Source organism: Clavispora lusitaniae, assembly GCF_014636115.1.
Source record: "Clavispora lusitaniae strain FDAARGOS_655 chromosome Unknown tig00000078_pilon, whole genome shotgun sequence".
Taxonomy (NCBI): Eukaryota; Fungi; Ascomycota; class Pichiomycetes; order Serinales; family Metschnikowiaceae; genus Clavispora; species Clavispora lusitaniae.
The window spans coordinates 984,692-1,003,023 of NW_027093977.1; the positions used below are offsets into that span (position 1 = coordinate 984,692).

Below are 18,332 nucleotides of genomic sequence, written 5' to 3' on the forward strand. Positions count from 1 at the left end.
CTTCAATTATTGCCAACGTTTTCAGAGGTTATGACAGTGAGTCTATACCCTAGTCATTTATTAAACATTTCGCATTTTAGTTTTTTCTGTAGTTAAACATCGAGCATTGGGCCAAAAGGAGACTGGTGGCCGCGTGCACTCTTTATACTACCTCGCGACATTTGAATCGCCTAAACTCTTTGCTACACCAACAATGTCTTCTGTTGTCAAAGAAGAAGAGGAAGATGATCATTTTACAGCCCCCTCTTCTCCTCCTGGAACTCCGCTCCCTGACGGGAATGCTACACCAGATATTTCGTCAGAGAAGACCGACGAACATCCTGAGGCCGATAAGAAGCGTCGAAAAACCACTGGCAAAAACGCATCAACGAAGAAGCCTTCAGAGGAAGTCCTCCAGAGGCGGCGTGAGGGACGTATTAAAGCTGCGGCGACAATTGCCCAAAACTTGAAGAAGACAGGCATTGGCCGTTTTGAAGACCAAAACCACTTTTCGCTTACTAGCGTGAAAACAGTACCTTTGATCAACCAAAAGAATTACTTTGCAGATTACTTGAAGAAAGATGAGCAGGCGATGTTGATTCGGAATTGGAGGACAGAAAAGTTGCTTCAAACACAGACAAAAGATCCCTCGAAAACCTCGTCTTCTGCCGACGGTAAGAAGAGCGCAAATGGGGATGATGATGATGACGATGAAGATGATGACGACAATGAGGCAGAAGAGGGTGTTCAAGGAAAAGGAAGTATGGGCCATGATACGATTGTCATACACCCTGGATCTGAATTTATGAGAATAGGCCGTGCCACAGATGGATTGCCACATTCGGTGCCAATGGTCATTGCCATCAAAAACAATCAAAAAGATAACAGTGAATACCCCATTATCCCCCAAAGAACCGAATATGATAACGGTGAAGTTGATTTTGGAGAGCTGTTTGAAGCAGTTAAAGGTGTGGTAACCAAGGATTTCAAGGCAAGAATGCGTTACTACAAGCGCAGGATGAATCCAAACTCCCGAGATAGCGCTGCTGCATTCAATAGAAAACAGGAACCGGAAGAAGTTCCAGAAGGTTATGATCCTTCTAAAAAAGATTGGTTTGAGAAAGATGACGTCCTTCTAAAAGAACGCCAGTACTTTGCAGGAGATGAAGCTTTGAAATTACCCATAAATGAGTCTTATCGTGACTGGAAGTTGAGATTTCCAATTGTCAATGGATCTTTTAATCAATCTCTTGAGGATTATCAATCGCCGCAAGAGCTTCTAGGTGATTTAATTCGCATTACGAATGAGGCATTGAAAACAATAGATATTACAACGGCTGAAGAGCTTACAAACTTGAAGTGCTTGCTTGTCATTCCTGAGTTATACGACAAAGTTTATGTCGAAGCATGGGTCGATTTGTTAATCAACTCTGTTGGATTTGGACGAATTGGAATCATTCAAGAAGCTGTTGCATCTACTTTTGGAGCTGGTGTTTCATGCGCATGTGTTGTTGATGTGGGAGCAGAGAAAACCTCTATTGCATGCGTTGATGAAGGTATGGTAATCAATGACTCGCGTGTGAGACTTGATTACGGGGGCAAGCACATCACAGAAGCGTTCACAAAACTCATGTTACAGCAAGGTTTCCCTTATTCAGATATTAACTTGGCAAACCATAATGATGATTGGGAATTAGCTGAGGATTTGAAAAAGAATTTCTGTACATTCAATGATGCGGACATTGCCGTTCAGTTGTACAACTTCCACAAGCGGAAGCCTGGTGAAAAAACTCAAAAATACAATTTTAAAGTATACGACGAGGTGATGTTAGCACCACTCGGATTGTTTTACCCGGGTTTATTTCAAATCGAAGAGGTATCCCGACCAAGAAACTTATTTCCGGAGTCTCAAGACCATTACTCTGGGGAACCCAACAATCCGTATTCCAAAGCACAAGAGAACTTGGTGAATAAAACGTGTTTTTCTGACATGACGGACGAAAAGCTTATTCTAAAACTTCTCGAGGACAAGACTGTCTTCAAACAAGCCAATGTCTACGCCAAACCGCGTGCGCCACGCTCTCTTTCAGCTGAGGAAGTGCAAATACCTTTAACTATGCCTTTGGATAAGGCGATCATCGAGTCGATCACATATGCTGGTATTGCCACGGATTTCAATAAGACAAAAAAATTATATGATAATTTGCTTATTGTTGGAGGCGGGCTCGCCAAGTTCCCTGGATTTGATGTGCTACTCAACGACCGCATCAATATTTGGCGTCCGAAGTTTCTTTCCTCCAGTGGTCTCGATGATGTTTTGAATTATGCCAACAAGGAAAAAGAAAAATCGGAAGCCAAACGCAAAGACATGATAGCGGAAGCCAAAAAGAAAAAAGCTACAGGAGACCAAAGTGTCGATGATGTGGAATTGAGCGAAAAAGAAATTAAGGATATTGAGGAGGCCACTGGCTTGTTCCTCGACTTGGAGAAAGCGGACAGTTATTCAGATCAAGGTGCACTCATTCCTGTTAATGTTCTTCCTGCACCACGAGAGTTTGACCCCCAAGAATTGTGTTGGAAAGGAGGTAGTGTTTACAGCAGATTGAAGGTTGTGAATGAGATGTGGATCACGCAGAAAGACTGGGATTTGTTGCGGACCAGGTGTCTCTACTACAAAAGTTTGTTTAATTATTAGGAGTAGGAAGAGGTATTGTACGTCTGCATGTGGGTAAAGGTGCAATTAGAATCACACCGTGCTTCATAGTAAGTATAGAACAACGCAATCATGAACAAGGACGAAAAGTATAAAATTAAACTATCAATGCAAGAATAAAGGACGAAGGATGTGTGATTCCTTTTCCCAGCTATATCACGTTCTGGATAAGCGGAAGTAGCCTATCTATCTTGCCAGCTCTCAAGAAAAATCTCCACACCCCGGGCAGGTTCGGAGCCCTCTGCAGGAAGCCGCGGTTGGTGTGATTTTTTCACCAACAAAGCCGAGCGATTGTATGAGAAAACGATGCGAGCGAGGCCGGATGTGGTGTACGGATGTATTGGCGGAAACTATACGCCCGATGACAGCATGCGGGTTTCACCAGCTTCAGCTAAGCGCTTTTTTCAGTCTATTCCACGCTTTTCCTCCCCTGCTTGATTCACTGCCAAGCTCGAAACGAAAAGATCAAATCTAAAAGTACGTCGCAATGTTGTCCAAGCAATTTGTCCGTGGCTTCGCCTCTACCCCGGTCGCCAGAAACTACGCTTCCACCATCAAGAACTTGAAAGTCAACAAGGACACCAAGGTCATCTACCAAGGTTTCACCGGTAAGCAGGCGACTTTCCACGCCGAGCAGGCCATTGCTTACGGCACCAAAGTTGTAGGTGGAACCAACCCAAAGAAGGCTGGAACCACCCACTTGGACAGACCAGTTTTCGCCAATGTCAGGGATGCCATTAAGGAGACTGGTGCCACTGCGACAGGTATCTTTGTTCCTCCACCAATTGCTGCTGCTGCTATTGAGGAGGCCATCGAAGCTGAGATTGAATTGGCTGTTGCCATCACTGAAGGTATTCCTCAACACGACATGGTGAGAATTGCCCAAATCTTGAAGACACAGTCCAAGACTAGATTGGTTGGTCCTAACTGTCCTGGTTTGATTGCTCCAGACCAATGTAAGATTGGTATTATGCCTTCCAGCATCCACAAGAGAGGCCGTGTTGGTATCATTTCTAGATCCGGTACTTTGACTTACGAAGCCGTTGCGCAAACCACCAACGTTGGCTTGGGTCAATCTTTGGTCATTGGTATGGGTGGTGACCCATTCCCAGGTACAAACTTCATCGACGCCTTGACCTTGTACTTGAACGACCCAGAAACCGAGGGTATCATTTTGATTGGTGAGATTGGTGGTACTGCCGAGGAAGAAGCTTCTGAGTTCTTGAAGCAACATAACTTGACCAGACCAGAGGGACCTAAGCCTGTTGTTTCCTTCATTGCCGGTGTTTCTGCTCCTCCAGGCAGAAGAATGGGTCATGCTGGTGCCATTGTCGCTGGTGGTAAGGGTGACGCCAAGTCCAAGATCGCTGCTTTGGAATCTGCCGGTGTTGTTGTTGAAAAATCTCCAGCTAGATTGGGTAACTCTTTGTTGCAAGAGTTCAAAAACAAGGGCTTGTTGTAAGTTCTCTACTATCGTTTATAAAGAATATAACTGTGACGATACTTTTAGCCTCAAGTGTAACCTAGATTTATCTTTACGCCCGTCGCCAGTAGGTTTATGTGTCGCGCACAGCCTGAAAAATTTACCTACAGTACTACGCTACTCATATCTAAACTACAAGGTTTGTGTTCCCACGACAAATGTTTGCATTTTCAAACTTAAGGCAGATAAGACCAACTGCGTTGTCGCTGAACCTCCAAGTGTTTTCGAGATCTTTCTCATCCACCATAGTAGCATCGAGAACAAACCATTCTACAAGAACAAAAGAAAATGTCCACGACTTGGAAACTTTTTTCAAGTTGATTGGAAGGAAGACTGTCGAACATCTCGATGCCTTTGAAGGTGACTTGAACAAGTTTTTGGGTACTACATCCAAGGAGTTGAAAAATATGGGCATCGATGTTTCAACCAGAAGATACATGTTAAGATGGAAGCACAAATTTGTCAACGACTTGGAGCCTTTGAGAGAGCACAAGAGAGGCAAGAAGAAGAATGGAGGTGAAAGAAAGGCTAAGACTGTTTTGGCCAAGAAGAAGGCTTTGGAGAAGTTGGAAGAGAAGGAGAGATTCGCCAATGAGGAGTTGGAAGCAGAGAGGAAGGGTGAGAGACAGTTTTAATCCGCGTGTAAATAGAAACCAACAAGGACCGAATGAATCGATATGACTATCGAAAAGCTGTAGCATAGACGTATATTGGTAATGCAGTTTCAGTTCTTGTTGATACTGTCGGCGATATTTCACATACACGACAATGAGACCTGGAACATTGTCTTTGGGTGTATTCTTTTGCTTATTGGAGATTTTGATATTGCTGGGGATTCTTTAGGTTCATTCTGAGGTGTCAAAAGTGATCTCGAACAGGTACTCTACGTTTCGCTATAATATACACCCTCTGCGTCATAAGAGTTCCTTCACTCTAAAGTAATACACAGAATATTTATATCTTGTCACATATTTTAATGCAGAGACTTAACTTAATACTGACTGCTAGTGGGTTCGAAAAAGTACAATTCAGCTTATTCCCTGCGTTCTTTTTTTTTTTTTCTTCTTTTTCTTTTTTTGTCTACAGAGTCCTTTTGGATATTCTGCCAGAAGAAATTGGGAATTTGATCTTAAAAATTTTCATAGTAGGAATTAGGAACAGTATTTTCATTTACTCTGAAGATTTACTTTAGCGATACAATGAAACTAATTTCGTCAGTATGTAGCTCCAGTAGTATGTTAGGCGCACGACTTCGAAGTGCGTCCAAATGCGCCCAAATTTCTCCACACATTTCGACAAACATTCTTCTCAGCAAAGACACATGATGAAAACGTTTTCCATCTTTGCAATTCTTGCTTCTCTTTTTGCGCTTTTCAAGTTTGTTACAGCTGGCTCCTCCAGTTTGCCTGAAAACCCACCGATTACTCACAAGGTGTATTTCGACATTGAAGAAGATGGCAAGGAAATTGGACGTATCACCATTGGTTTGTTTGGTACCGTTGTGCCAAAGACCGTTGAGAACTTTAGACAATTGGCTATTTCTGATGACCCTTCCTTTGGCTACAAAAACTCTATTTTCCACAGGGTGATCCCCAACTTCATGCTTCAAGGTGGCGACTTTGAAACAGGAAAAGGATATGGTGGAAAATCTATTTACGGCGGCAAGTTTGAGGATGAGAACTTCCAATTGAAGCATGACAGACCTTACAGATTGTCCATGGCCAACGCTGGTAAGAACACAAACGGTTCTCAGTTTTTTATCACCACTGTGGTGACTTCCTGGTTGAATGGTGCCCATGTCGTCTTTGGCGAAGTTTTGGACGGCTTTGATGTAGTGGACTACGTTGAAAAGGTCAAGACTGGCTATGGAGACAGACCTGTGAAGGAAATCAAAATCGCTGCATGCGGTGAATTGCCCGTTGAAGAGCAAAGCAATAAGGATGAGCTTTAAGCTCTCTTGTTTCGAAGCAGCAATTTCGTTGGCCATTCCCGAGCATATGTGAGATGCTTCAAGATTACAATACAGTGTATACTTTTCACGTTTGAGCTAGTATCAATCAACCACTGTAATAGTATATCGGTAGATAACTACTTTAAAAAAATAAAAACTTACGTTATTCCTTTTGATTGTTGCTAGCCCCACTATGTAATTATCCATATCTAGGTCCCCGCCTGGCTCGTCTAGTCTGTATCGTCTTGAAGGTTTAACTTCGATCCTAGTTGCTCCACGGTGCTTCCCTTCCCATAAAGTGGGATGTCATCTATATAAATGCTCTTTTCACTGCTGGCCGAAGCCATAACGCTGGACAATAAGCTGTCAAAAGCACTAGACAGTATCTCGCTATTAACCGCAACTGCGTTCCCCATAGTGGCGGCCAGTTCAAGTCCGTTTCCTCCAGTATGCGCAGCGGTTCCTGGGTTTGATGTTGTCATTGGGGTGCTTCCACTGCCAGCACTTACGGCACCAGAAACTGTTCTTGGCCCGTTTGTAGCAGAGTCGCTTTCGCTGGTGGGGTAAGTATGGCCTCCGTCACTGATACTGAAGTTGTACATGTTGTTAAGCAAGTCGATCGACTTTTTAATAGATAATACGGTCGAAAGCATGCGGGACGACAAAATATCATAAATTTTGGGACTTTGGTAAACGTTGGCACCAATAATGTAGTAGTCTTGTTCGGTCAAAGCAGTATTGGGGTCAAGGCGTCTTTGTTTACGCACAATCCAAAAGTCCGGTTCCCTCACATAGGCCACCACAAATTCTGTCCCAACCATCTCTGTAAGTTTGTTTTGGAGGTATTTCTGCGGATGAATGTTTGGCGGTATTTGTTGAAACTGGAACTGCATTCGTAGGACTTGGTTGTTAGATGTCCGATCATAAAACGGTGATTCAGCAAAATAATCAAGCACGTTGCCCGTGTGAAGACCAAATTGTTGAATCCACTCAGGCGATTTCCATTGGATTTCGTCCAAGGGCTCTGTTGACATTGGTATATCTGATTTGAGGTCTAACTCTCGACTTGTAATGCGCAGTGTTCACTATGTAGGCCCATCTAGCGGTTCTACAAGAGACGTCGCTGCCTTCTGAAACGGCTTTGTTCTTCAGAATTGATATCATATTCCTCATTACAGTGGTCTATTCTATCATCGCTTTTGGGTCTTAAAATTGAATTCTCTTTCCTATAGATTCTAAAAGTGTTCCATCACTACTTTTCCACTTGGAGCAACAGGTCATTGAAACCACATTGAGAAGCATGAATGGCTGCAATCTCCGAATTGCCAAGTTCCCGCATCTACTTTGTAGCCACGTATTTTTCGAGCTCTTCCTTCAACCATGAAGCCTCCTTTGCCATCTCCTCTGCCGTACGTGGGTGTCTCTCGTCGTCTGGCACAGACTTCCAAGTTCCCTTCTCTTGAAACTCTGTTTTGCGGGCAAAGAAGTCTGCGTAAGCTGCAGCCAAATCTGTCTTTTCCAACTGAGTGTGTATGCTGTCGTCGTGTTTATCGGTCCTATACCGTGGAATCAAATGCGTATGTAAATGAGGGACTGATTGTCCTGACTCTGGGCCATCTTGTATGGCAATATTGAGTGAATCAGCTTTGTAGACCTTATAAATAAAGCCTTGGATAAGCTGAAGGGAAGACATGTAGTCTTGGGATTCTTGCGGCGTCAAGTCTCCAAAGCGAAGAACACTTTGCCGAAGGGGCACCACAAGCACATGGCCTGGTACCAAAGGCTTCAAGTTGACTAGCGCATACGAATATTTGGATTTGAAAAACACTTGCGAATCCACCGCGAATTGGTGAAAGAAGATTCCTTCTTTGGGCATTTGACTTGGTTCAAGAGAGTGGTGGGAATCCTGCAGAATTCATCATCCACTGTGCACATGCAGAGTCCTGTTGTGGGCCCTACAGAATACATACGATAGCCACCCAAATAAAGATAGATGAGTAGCTAATTTGCTTGATCAATCGGCTACCAACGGACGCTGTCCGACCCACTGTACATATTCACTACATTTTGCAGTACTTAATTGTATATTAAAGGCTTACTTGTTGACCTTACCAAAGTACTCCTTGGACTTGACCACGTCTGGCTTGATGGTCTCAGAACCCTCTTGCCAGTTGGCTGGGCACACTTCACCGTACTTCTCAGTGAATTGGAAGGCCTCAAGCAATCTCAAGGACTCGTCAACAGATCTACCGACTGGCAAGTCGTTGATGGTGATTTGTCTCAAGACACCCTTAGGGTCAATCAAGAAGATACCTCTCAAGGCAACACCAGCTTCTTCGATCAACACACCGTAGTCCTTAGACAAGGAGTGGTTGGTGTCAGCAATCAATGGGATGTTGACTGGGCCCAAACCACCATCCTTTCTGGCAACGTTAGTCCAGGCCAACAAAGAGTATTCAGAGTCGGTGGAAGCAAACAAGACTTGAGCGTCCTTGTCAGCAAACTTCTTGGCAGCCTCGGAGTAGGCAATAATCTCGGTTGGGCAAACAAAAGTGAAGGCCAATGGGATAAAGGCCAACAAGACCCACTTGCCCTTGTATTGTTCCAAAGAAACTTCTTCGAAAACACCGTCAACGACGGCGGTCTTCTTGAAAGATGGAGCTGGTTTTTGGATGATGGCAGCCATTGTGTTTAGTATGGATGGTTATGTAGTTGCTGGAAAAGAATCATGTTCAAGGGGGAACCACAGCGGTATTTATAGTGCGCGTATTTAATAAGCGGGCCAAATCTAGACGTCCGCTCACTCAGCATGGGCCGACGAGCATGCAAACCATTAACTAACTTTGATCTTGCTCACATAGTCTGTGGCATCAAATGGTGTACGAGCGGATATTTAAAATGCCAATGCTATTCAATTCGATTAGCTATTTTATTTTTATTATTTTTATCGTCTACAATGCACTTTTTCATTGTGCACCTTTTCAACTGGGAATGATTCGCTTCTTTACGTATAATCAAGGCCGCTGGTTTTTTTCCATGTGCGCGCCACACTTTTGTTTTTGGGATTGACGGTTTTTCATATGGCCCAAAACGCCACTCTGATAGCGATGAGTTTTTTGACTTCTTGCGCAGGTTTGTCTGAGAGTTAATTGACTGAAGTCAATTGTATCATTGTGGTGATCCCCTATAATTATCTTCATTTGTCTCTAAATTATTTTTTTGCCTCTTCCGTTCACCCTATGACGCTTTTGTTCGCTTGGTTTCTGCTCGCTTCTTCCGCGCCTCGGAAACCTGCCTAATACGGAAACTTCTTCCGCGATCTCCACTGAGCGACTGGATGCTCCTATTAATTTTGCACGTGGTTTTAGATCACGTGCCGGGCAATGGACACTCGCACCAACGACGTGCCACCTGTATATGCCCCGGCACCTATACAAGATGAACAACGAACCCAAGTTCCCATCTCTTCTACACAATACAATGGAAAAATTAGGATTTCACAAAGTGTCCAATAACCCCGGTCCCGGGAATCCGGTCATCTCGCACAGTCAACCGGCTAGAAAAGCGCAGTCTGGGCCCAATTTCAAAAAGCAACTTAGAGTAGAAGGTGCCCCCAATAACCAAGTTGCCCTCACCAATTTGGTGGCGGTGCATCCCTCTGACTTCCCAGATGTTCCTGATAGAACCAACGTCATCATTGATGGAAACTTTGTTTACGGCATTGTCAAACACCTGGCTATGGAACCAGGCTGTATTGGATTAGCTGGCAAATCGCGTCAATGGTGTAGAACGTCTTTGGGTCAGCAGGTGACAGTTGAGCTGTATAACATTTTTGACCGCAGCTTGGATGACACACATTACTTGGGAGAACTTGATTTGTTGATTGATTACAAGCAGACGTCGAAAGCAACGCTGGCTTCTCTTAACGAAGAAGATCTTATCAATGTGTTTCTTTCCAACTACGAAAATCAAATCTTGCAGCCTACACAACCATTTGTGATGGATTATAAAGGAATGTACTTCTCCATCTATGTTTACGCATGCCAAGTCATCAACTTGAATCATTTAGGCGATCTGGAACGTAAAATGTCTCAAGATATACATACCAAAGGTATTTTGATGAAAGGTGGTACGAATGTGAACTTCTTTCCTGTCGATGGCTCGCCTATTCAATTGATGAAAAAGAAAGGCGGCAAATCCTCGGCCATGATCAACAAACCAAGAGCAAACCCCATTATCAATCCTGACTTCAAGTTGGAGAGTATGGGAATTGGTGGTTTGGACAATGAATTTCAACAAATTTTCCGGAGAGCGTTCGCTTCACGTATTATTTCCCCTGACTTGGTGGATAAGTTAGGATTACGTCACGTCAAGGGTCTCTTGTTGTTTGGTCCTCCAGGTACGGGTAAAACCTTGATTGCGAGACAAATTGGTAAAATGTTGAATGTCAAGGAACCAAAGATTGTGAACGGTCCGGAAATGCTTTCCAAATATGTTGGATCTTCCGAAGAAAACATCAGAAACTTGTTCAAGGAAGCTGAAGCGGAATACAAAGCAAAAGGTGAAAACTCCCAGTTACACATTATTATATTCGATGAGTTGGACTCTGTCTTCAAACAAAGAGGTGGCAGCAGAAGTGATGGTACTGGTGTTGGAGATAATGTTGTCAACCAACTTTTAGCGAAGATGGACGGTGTGGAACAATTAAACAATATTTTGATCATTGGAATGACAAATAGATTGGACTTGATTGATAATGCGTTATTGCGTCCTGGTCGTTTTGAAATCCAGATTGAAATTTCATTGCCTGATGAGAAGGGTCGTAAGGACATTTTGTTGATCCATACTAAGAAGATGAAGGATAATGACATGCTTGGCAACGACATCGACTTTGATGAATTGGCATCTTTGACCAAGAATTTCACTGGTGCTGAATTGGAAGGTTTGTGTAACTCTGCCTCGTCTTTTGCCATCAGCAAATTCACAAAGAGCGAAAATATTGCAAAGGTCGATGAAAACATCTCAAAGATGAAATTGACCAGAGATGACTTTTTGATGGCTCTCAGTGAAGTTAAACCTGCCTTTGGTGTCAATGAAGAAGACTTGAACTTGAACTTCCCTTACGGAATTATCGAGTACAATCGCAAGGTACATTCTGTTTTCGAAAAGTTGAGATCTTACATCGAGGAAGTCAAGAACTCGGACACCGAAAGACTTATCAGTGTTTTATTACATGGCGAACCTGGTGTTGGTAAAACCGCTATTGCGTCCATGTTGGCCTTGAAATCGGAATTCCCGTTTATCAAAATGCTAAGTGCGGAGAGTTTGGTTGGTATGTCAGAAGGGGCCAAGATTGCTACTATTGATAATATTTTCAGAGATGTTTACAAATCTCCATTGAACGTGCTTGTGATCGATAAGATTGAAACATTAATTAACTATGTTCCAATTGGCCCTAGATTCTCTAACGAAATTTTGCAAATGTTGATTGTCAACTTGAACAAGAAACCTCCTAATGGAAGACGTCTTCTTATCATCGGAACAACATCTCAATATTCTGTGATGAAACATATGAGTTTGGTGGAAAACTTTACCAAGACTATTGAGTTGAAAAAGATCAAGCAACTTGATGAGGTTCAAGTGGTCTTTGAGAAATTGAACTTCATGACTCCGAATGAGCGTGTGGCAATCCTTCAACAATTATCTAGCTACGGTGATGGAACAATCGACATTAGTATCAAGAAATTGATCCAAGTGATGATGAACTGCAAATACTTGAAAGCTGATGTCGATCTTGCCGTGGAAAATATCATTGAGGCACAGGTGAGTTAAATGTGTGGGAGGAGAACTTCATGTATTTCGGGGGCAATGTGTGGAAATATGTGGCTGGTTACGATACACATTCATCCACTTTGGGTTAGAATACACGTACATGTACAATAAGACGCGGAGTAGTAAGCACTTTTTTGTATTGAATCGAAGGAGCTTGATAATTGTTCTTTTTCTGTTTCCTTTTTATCTTTCTTGCATTTCTTTCTTGTTTTTTTCCATCAAATCATCTTGAAACAATTTTAAGCTCATACTCCCTTGCATAAGCGAGACGGCAGATAAGCCCTTTGCATCATATCTAATACAGGGACACACACTACACTTGAAACGAAATCTTGATCAAACCTAACGGTAGTCTCTTGTGCTATATCGGCCCATTTCACCTACTAAATGTTGGCCTGTAGTATCACATCTAACCACGATGAAAGAGAGACAGAAATGAAAAGCTTTAAAGGTTCAGTTTACTATCTAGTCCTGCAGAAATGTCCTCGCCAGATAAGCGAGATGAACAGTGCATGAAATTATGCACAGCGCTTCTATATCAGATTCGAAGGGGTAGGTGTGACTATAAAATATATAAACATCCTGAATTTTCACACAATAATTCTCAACAACTATTCTCAGTGAGTGGAACTGTCATTTGCTTTTTTTTTTTTTTTTGAGAAAAACCTTTGACCCCAGAAGAAGAGGAAAGAAGCTTTAGCTCTCCCAACGCATGTCATGGCTGCGAAAATGGAGATCTACTCTGAAGATACTTTCTTCACTAAAGACCAGCAATCCGTTGAAAGCTTGATTGAAGTGGCCCAATTCTTGAGGGAAGATTTCTGGGCAGATTATGGAGACCCCAGTTTGGCGATTGGACTGGAGTCGTTCGCGTCTCTTCCACCCCAAGCTTTTGAACGGAATCCACCAAAACAGTCATGCCCTATCACGAACATCTCATTAGAAAAAGAACCTATGGAATCTTCATTACTCGAAGAGCGTTCCTCCGTGGCAGCACCATCTTCGCCTATTTTAGAAACTTTGAACGATTGTTACGTGTACATGTGTCAGCATGTGCCATATAAGGGCATGCAAACCAACAACTTTGGTCAGGAGGAAATATGGGAAGCCTCTATGCGGGCCAGAAGTGTCTTCTCCCCCAAACGCAGTGCGGGTCATGCAAAAGCCCCAAGGCTTGTTCTGATTCGAAACGAGGAGCCACTTACAGCTCCTGAGCAAACCTCTTTTGACTCAACATGCTCTTTCTCGTCCAAATACCCTGTTAGTCTTAAGTTGCATACACGTAAGTGCTTTCTAGCTGTGGTCTTGAATAGTGGGCCAGAGAAGGAATACAAACTTCCGGTCTTTCAAAACTTGGTTCCTTTGAGCATTATGAAAGAATTCAAAAATTATCAAGCCACCAAAGAGTTCCAGAAAGATGATGAAGTTCAGGTTTTCAAAACGCAAGAAGGCTGTCAAGTGTCCATCAAACGATATGAGTCCAGACTCACACTCGTACAATTGGCCTGGATCCTTGGATTACAAGATTACCATATTTCGCTAACTAAAGACGTGGAAACAGTTGTACTAACAATGTTTGACCAATTATGTGGTTTTAAGATTGGTGATAAAACGTGGAGTCGCGGCATTTCGAAGGATGAAAGGAAGCGAATGATCGCGCGTGTATACAAATTTGCGAGTATTTACTTCCCCACATTCACACCAGAAATTGTCGAAGTCATCATAAAACGCGGTGCCTACTCACGTACTCAAGAGTTTTTGAGAAGGAAAAGGCGGAGGCAAATGCGCTCCTTAGATATTACGTACTGAAATAAAAAGAAAAAAATGAGTGGTACGGGAATCGAACCCATGTCTCCTGCTTGGAAGGCAGAAATGCTAACCATTACACCAACCACCCGGTTGTTACGAGTGTGTTGCCGGGACTTCATATATATTAGGCAAGTTAATATTTTCTTATGTACTTTCCTTTGTGTACTTCAGCACGTAATGTATGTATAGCAAACAGACTTATATCTTAAATATGATTATTATGTCACCTGCCGGACTTCAGATAAACTTCATTTCACATAGCTTGATTCCTCCGCCATTGATTCAAGAACGCATCTCTTGTGCTGTCTTTACACAATCCTATGGTTCGGAGGAGCTAGTTGAGTGGCAGGTTCAACACTATGGCGGTAAGTGCGCAAGAGACATCGCATGTAAGACATGCCCTACGTCAGTACAGGATTTATCTACTACATGTATAATGGTTAGATTGATTGGCAAGTAAATTATTTTTGATTCAAGCTCCTTTTCTTTTGCTGTGGAGTAGATTGTGCTGTAATTGAAAGCGCAGGGATGTCGTAATCAATCAAGCCACCACAGTCAACAGAAACATACACTCTACTTCGAGCAACAAATCTTGCTGAGAAAAATGAAACAAAAAAAAAAAAAAAAGGGGGATGTCTCTCGTCAAAAATGAGACCGTCATAAACTCCGTTTGTAATTCATCTGCCTTATTATTTCCAGCTCTGGTATATGTAAGGTGGTAAAAAATTTATCACCAATTACTAACTCGTAAATCAAGGAACACGCAGGAATGTGGCACTGCACCCCGTCCGTGGCGTTATCAAATAAGACTGAGAATATCCTCCCGCGTTATCAAACAATTCAATAATTTATCAATGACACAATCTGCAACCTATCCAATTGAACCAAATGGTACCAAACTCACCACCAAATCTGGTAACCCAGTCGTTTTGGGTACAGGAACCGGAACCAAATGGCAAAAGATTAAGAAGGCCAGAGACGTTTCATTAAAGGACACGATTGTCCAAGAAATGGTGGACTATTTGGTTGAAAGTGTAAAGAACGGGTACAGACATATTGACACCGCCGAAATTTACACCACCCATCCCGAAGTTGCGAAGGCAATTGCGACTTGTGGAGTCCCTAGAGAGGATCTCTTTATTACCACCAAGTACAACCCAGGTGTCAAGGGCGTTCCAGCTCCTAATAAATCCGGTGCTGCGTCTGTAGATGCTGCTTTAAAGGATCTTGGTGTTGAGTATATCGATTTGTTCTTAATCCACTTTCCATTTTTTGACTTGTCCTTGAGTAACGGACAATCTCTCGAGGATGTTTGGGCCGACTTGATCCAGGCGAAAAAAGCTGGAAAAGTGCGTTACATTGGTGTGTCGAACTTTGCAATTGACCACTTAAAGCGCACTTTCAAAGTAGCGGGTGGAGATCCAGAGGGCTATCCTCAAGTGAATCAAATCGAATTCCACCCATATTTGCAAGATCAGAGTCCGGGAATACGTGACTTTTGTAAAGAACACAACATTTTGATTGAAGCCTACGGCCCCTTGTCTCCTCTTTTCAGAATCGAACAAGAAGGTGAAGAGGAGAAAAGCCACCCGCTTGACGCTGTGTTACCTAAATTGGTGGAAAAATACGGGAAAACAGACTCGCAGATTCTCTTGAGGTACACCTTACAAAAGGGTCTTTTGCCAATTACAACATCGTCAAAGCCAGAGAGACAAAGAGAAGCCTTGGACGTGTACAACTTCAAACTTGACGATGAAGACGTCAAGTTAATTGATGAAGAGGGTGCCAAGTTTGAACATAGAAATTTCTTCATTGGTCTCTTCTAATTAGAAAATAGACAGCTCTCTCCTATAAATGTCCAACTGTAAGGGTCTTTTTATCGCACTAATATTTCTGCGGGTCTTTAAAACTAGATAAGATGCAAGACTGGATCTTAGATTGCGTCTCCTTTTGTTTTAACGTTATAAGGACCACCAACAAGTATGTGTGGGAGATATGCTCTTGGGATCGTATGTAATTTAACTGCTTCTATAACTTGAACAGAAACTAATGGCAGAAAATTGATCAGCTTCCTCAACTTTTCAACGAAACAGTGTTGAATCCTGGTTTATCTGAACCAGTTTTACCTGAAGGGGAATCCTCTTATGACACCACTACGAACGCATGTGGAGAAAGTGAAACCGTTCACTTGTTTGTTCAATCCACGGACTATGAGCCATCCTACAATATTCCTCCAACAAGCGAAGGCGTGATTATTTACATGAAAGAAGATTCTGGTGCCAAGTACAATTATGTGATTGAACCTCTGAAGTTTGGAATGCTTCCAGAATGGGTCAAACCAAAGGATCCTCAGCCTGTGCAAAGAAAAGATTCTACCGGATTGGAGTACTCCAGGGAAGTTCAGCAGCAGCAAGCAAAACACTTCAATTGCAGAAAAGAAACTATCAGCCGTTCGCAATCTGTATGGGCTATACCTCGGAAAAACAAGAGGTGTGTCATACCAATCCTGGGATACTTTGAATGGCAAAAAACCAAGTCAGAAAAAACGCCTTACTATGTTTACCTGAAGAAAAGTCCTCTCTTGTATTTAGTAGGGCTCTACTCCCATAATACCAACTACAATGATACTAAACTCGTTCCAGCTGGACAGGAATACATTTCAACCTTCTCGATTGCTACCGGGCCAGCACAAGGAAAAGGATCCAATGACTTGTCATGGTTGCATCTGAGGAAACCCATCCTTATCAAACCGAACACGCCAGAGTGGTTTGAATGGTTGGATCCCACGGTCACATGGGATGAAAAGCTTTTGGATACATGTTTGAACTGCGAAACAAATCCAGCTTATGATGAGTTAACCTCGCATGTTGTTGCACTGGCTGTGGGTAATCCAGGTTTCAAAGGACCAGAAGCAATTAAGGAAGTGAATAAATCACAAAAATCAATTGGTCTGTTTTTCCAAACACCTCCAAAACGTGAGCATAAAAGCAAACCAGAGCCTAAACAAGAAAAAGCCGATGCTGAAATCAAAGCACATGACGATGCTGAGAAGGGACACACCATCAAGGAGGAGAGTCAACTGCTCACCTCAGCTGAAAAGAGAGGACACAAGGAGGCGGAAGACGACAGTATCGCAAAAAGAATACACAGATCACATGGTTCAGAAGACTACATAAAGAAAGAAGAGCCATCGGAGGAAATCACTAGTGATGAAGATGAAGATGAAGATTAAGAACTATTTAAAAATCAATATACGCACAACCGTTGAACTACATAAATGTTAGTCGTGTAGCACCCAGAAGTTTTTGCACTCCAAGAATTATCGAGCGCGAGCCCAATACTGAACTCACCAAACCATGTTGGCACGCAACATCGCTAAAGCCAGGAGCTTACGTCCTGTTGGTAGTGTTCGCTTCAACTCGACTGACCAGCCGCTCTATTTGAACCCTCACAAGTGGGAAGGCTTACCAGCCGACCGGATCTTTGAATTGCACGAGTTGAGAAAAACTGCCCTTGGCGACAAGTATGTGCCAAACGACGCTGAAAGAAATGCCATCTTGTCCACATTCGAGTCATTGAGAGCTCCTAAGCCTACATTGGCGTACGGTTACGAGATTGACAACTTCAAAGAAAGAATGATGAACAACACTCCTTCGAAATTGAAAGGTCTTCCTCCTAAGTTGAGCAACATCAGAGTGTTCGATAGAGGTGCAACGCCTCATGAAGAAAGAAAAATCGAACAAATGCATAGAATTTCCGCATACGAAATGCCTTTGTTGGCCAAATTTCGACAAGAATACAAACCAGCTTCAGACAAAGAGGCACCTCTTCGTTTGACGTTCAACACTGATTTTTCCGAAAAGCACAACTCGGACAATAGAAAAGTCACCCTTGAAGTTAAGCTCAAAGACTTGGACCTTAACGACAAGCAGGCTGTCAAGTTCAAGCTTTTGTCTGGAAACAAATTCAATCACAACACCAATACTCTCAAGTTCTCCACAGATCGCTTTTCTGAGTCAACTCAGAATGCACGCTGGTTAGTGGAGACCTTCAATAAGTTGTTGACTGAGTCCAAGGACCTCACAAAGAATACCTTCGATGGTGTTCCTGTTGATAAAAGACACACGAAACCTGGTAAACAACAACCACGCTTTCCGGATGATTGGAAGAGGCCACAGGACGCACCAGTAGAGAGACATCGGATTGTTAGAAGATTGACAGAAGCAGTGAAGGACTTGAAGGACAAAGAGTACATTAGTAACCTTTCCCCATAAAGTCTTATGCATTCAAACTCCGACGTCTCATCTTTTATCGTTAGTTATCTATCATGTACATACACTATAAATTGAACGATTATCTACTTCAGTTGTGACTGGAAGTGTTCGTTACTTAAACTGTCAAAATGTTGTGCACCCGTACACCACGTTCACTGATGTGTATTCGTTGATACAGATTGCAAGAAAGAAAATATCAACCAGTGCCGATTTTTACATTCGTCAAATTAGCAATATTAATGGCTGATTTGTGTCTTTTCGTCAGATTACTAATTTAGCTTTAATATTACA

General features: G+C 42.6%; 12 protein-coding genes and 1 non-coding gene across 13 annotated transcripts; 9 read left to right on the forward strand and 4 right to left on the reverse strand. All coding sequences in view use genetic code 12, as the record gives it.

Moving 5' to 3' along the window:
- Positions 1 to 193: 193 nt before the first annotated feature.
- Positions 194 to 2,674, forward strand: ARP8 (Arp8p; the record flags this gene model as incomplete). Its single annotated transcript, XM_002616317.1, has 1 exon — positions 194 to 2,674. One exon carries the CDS (start codon positions 194 to 196, stop codon positions 2,672 to 2,674), a length of 2,481 nt encoding a protein of 826 aa, XP_002616363.1.
- Positions 2,675 to 3,179: 505 nt separating this feature from the next.
- Positions 3,180 to 4,154, forward strand: LSC1 (succinate--CoA ligase (GDP-forming) subunit alpha; the record flags this gene model as incomplete). Its single annotated transcript, XM_002616316.1, has 1 exon — positions 3,180 to 4,154. The coding sequence occupies one exon, from the start codon at positions 3,180 to 3,182 to the stop codon at positions 4,152 to 4,154; it is 975 nt and encodes a 324-aa protein (XP_002616362.1).
- A 179-nt stretch (positions 4,155 to 4,333) lies between these two features.
- FOB63_002638 (mitochondrial 37S ribosomal protein mS41) lies at positions 4,334 to 4,810 on the forward strand (the record flags this gene model as incomplete). The annotated part of the gene is made up of 1 exon (XM_002616314.1): positions 4,334 to 4,810. The coding sequence occupies one exon, from the start codon at positions 4,334 to 4,336 to the stop codon at positions 4,808 to 4,810; it is 477 nt and encodes a 158-aa protein (XP_002616360.1).
- Positions 4,811 to 5,442: 632 nt separating this feature from the next.
- Positions 5,443 to 6,126, forward strand: CYP5 (peptidylprolyl isomerase family protein; the record flags this gene model as incomplete). The annotated part of the gene is made up of 1 exon (XM_002616313.1): positions 5,443 to 6,126. One exon carries the CDS (start codon positions 5,443 to 5,445, stop codon positions 6,124 to 6,126), a length of 684 nt encoding a protein of 227 aa, XP_002616359.1.
- A 230-nt stretch (positions 6,127 to 6,356) lies between these two features.
- FOB63_002640 (mediator of RNA polymerase II transcription subunit 6) lies at positions 6,357 to 7,160 on the reverse strand (the record flags this gene model as incomplete). The annotated part of the gene is made up of 1 exon (XM_002616311.1): positions 6,357 to 7,160. The coding sequence occupies one exon, from the start codon at positions 7,158 to 7,160 to the stop codon at positions 6,357 to 6,359; it is 804 nt and encodes a 267-aa protein (XP_002616357.1).
- Positions 7,161 to 7,465: 305 nt separating this feature from the next.
- Positions 7,466 to 8,002, reverse strand: HNT2 (bis(5'-adenosyl)-triphosphatase; the record flags this gene model as incomplete). Its single annotated transcript, XM_002616310.1, has 1 exon — positions 7,466 to 8,002. One exon carries the CDS (start codon positions 8,000 to 8,002, stop codon positions 7,466 to 7,468), a length of 537 nt encoding a protein of 178 aa, XP_002616356.1.
- Positions 8,003 to 8,221: 219 nt separating this feature from the next.
- TSA1B (Tsa1bp) lies at positions 8,222 to 8,812 on the reverse strand (the record flags this gene model as incomplete). The annotated part of the gene is made up of 1 exon (XM_002616309.1): positions 8,222 to 8,812. The coding sequence occupies one exon, from the start codon at positions 8,810 to 8,812 to the stop codon at positions 8,222 to 8,224; it is 591 nt and encodes a 196-aa protein (XP_002616355.1).
- A 731-nt stretch (positions 8,813 to 9,543) lies between these two features.
- SEC18 (AAA family ATPase) lies at positions 9,544 to 11,958 on the forward strand (the record flags this gene model as incomplete). The annotated part of the gene is made up of 1 exon (XM_002616308.1): positions 9,544 to 11,958. One exon carries the CDS (start codon positions 9,544 to 9,546, stop codon positions 11,956 to 11,958), a length of 2,415 nt encoding a protein of 804 aa, XP_002616354.1.
- A 717-nt stretch (positions 11,959 to 12,675) lies between these two features.
- FOB63_002644 (uncharacterized protein) lies at positions 12,676 to 13,767 on the forward strand (the record flags this gene model as incomplete). Its single annotated transcript, XM_002616306.1, has 1 exon — positions 12,676 to 13,767. The coding sequence occupies one exon, from the start codon at positions 12,676 to 12,678 to the stop codon at positions 13,765 to 13,767; it is 1,092 nt and encodes a 363-aa protein (XP_002616352.1).
- A 16-nt stretch (positions 13,768 to 13,783) lies between these two features.
- Positions 13,784 to 13,855, reverse strand: FOB63_005582. Its single transcript has one exon. It is a non-coding gene; the product is annotated as a tRNA-Gly (tRNA).
- A 766-nt stretch (positions 13,856 to 14,621) lies between these two features.
- cpr-c2 (aldo/keto reductase) lies at positions 14,622 to 15,593 on the forward strand (the record flags this gene model as incomplete). Its single annotated transcript, XM_002616305.1, has 1 exon — positions 14,622 to 15,593. One exon carries the CDS (start codon positions 14,622 to 14,624, stop codon positions 15,591 to 15,593), a length of 972 nt encoding a protein of 323 aa, XP_002616351.1.
- Positions 15,594 to 16,027: 434 nt separating this feature from the next.
- On the forward strand, positions 16,028 to 16,999 carry FOB63_002646 (putative peptide hydrolase; the record flags this gene model as incomplete). The annotated part of the gene is made up of 1 exon (XM_002616304.1): positions 16,028 to 16,999. The coding sequence occupies one exon, from the start codon at positions 16,028 to 16,030 to the stop codon at positions 16,997 to 16,999; it is 972 nt and encodes a 323-aa protein (XP_002616350.1).
- Positions 17,000 to 17,123: 124 nt separating this feature from the next.
- On the forward strand, positions 17,124 to 18,041 carry FOB63_002647 (mitochondrial 37S ribosomal protein mS35; the record flags this gene model as incomplete). Its single annotated transcript, XM_002616303.1, has 1 exon — positions 17,124 to 18,041. One exon carries the CDS (start codon positions 17,124 to 17,126, stop codon positions 18,039 to 18,041), a length of 918 nt encoding a protein of 305 aa, XP_002616349.1.
- Between the last annotated feature and the right edge of the window lie 291 nt (positions 18,042 to 18,332).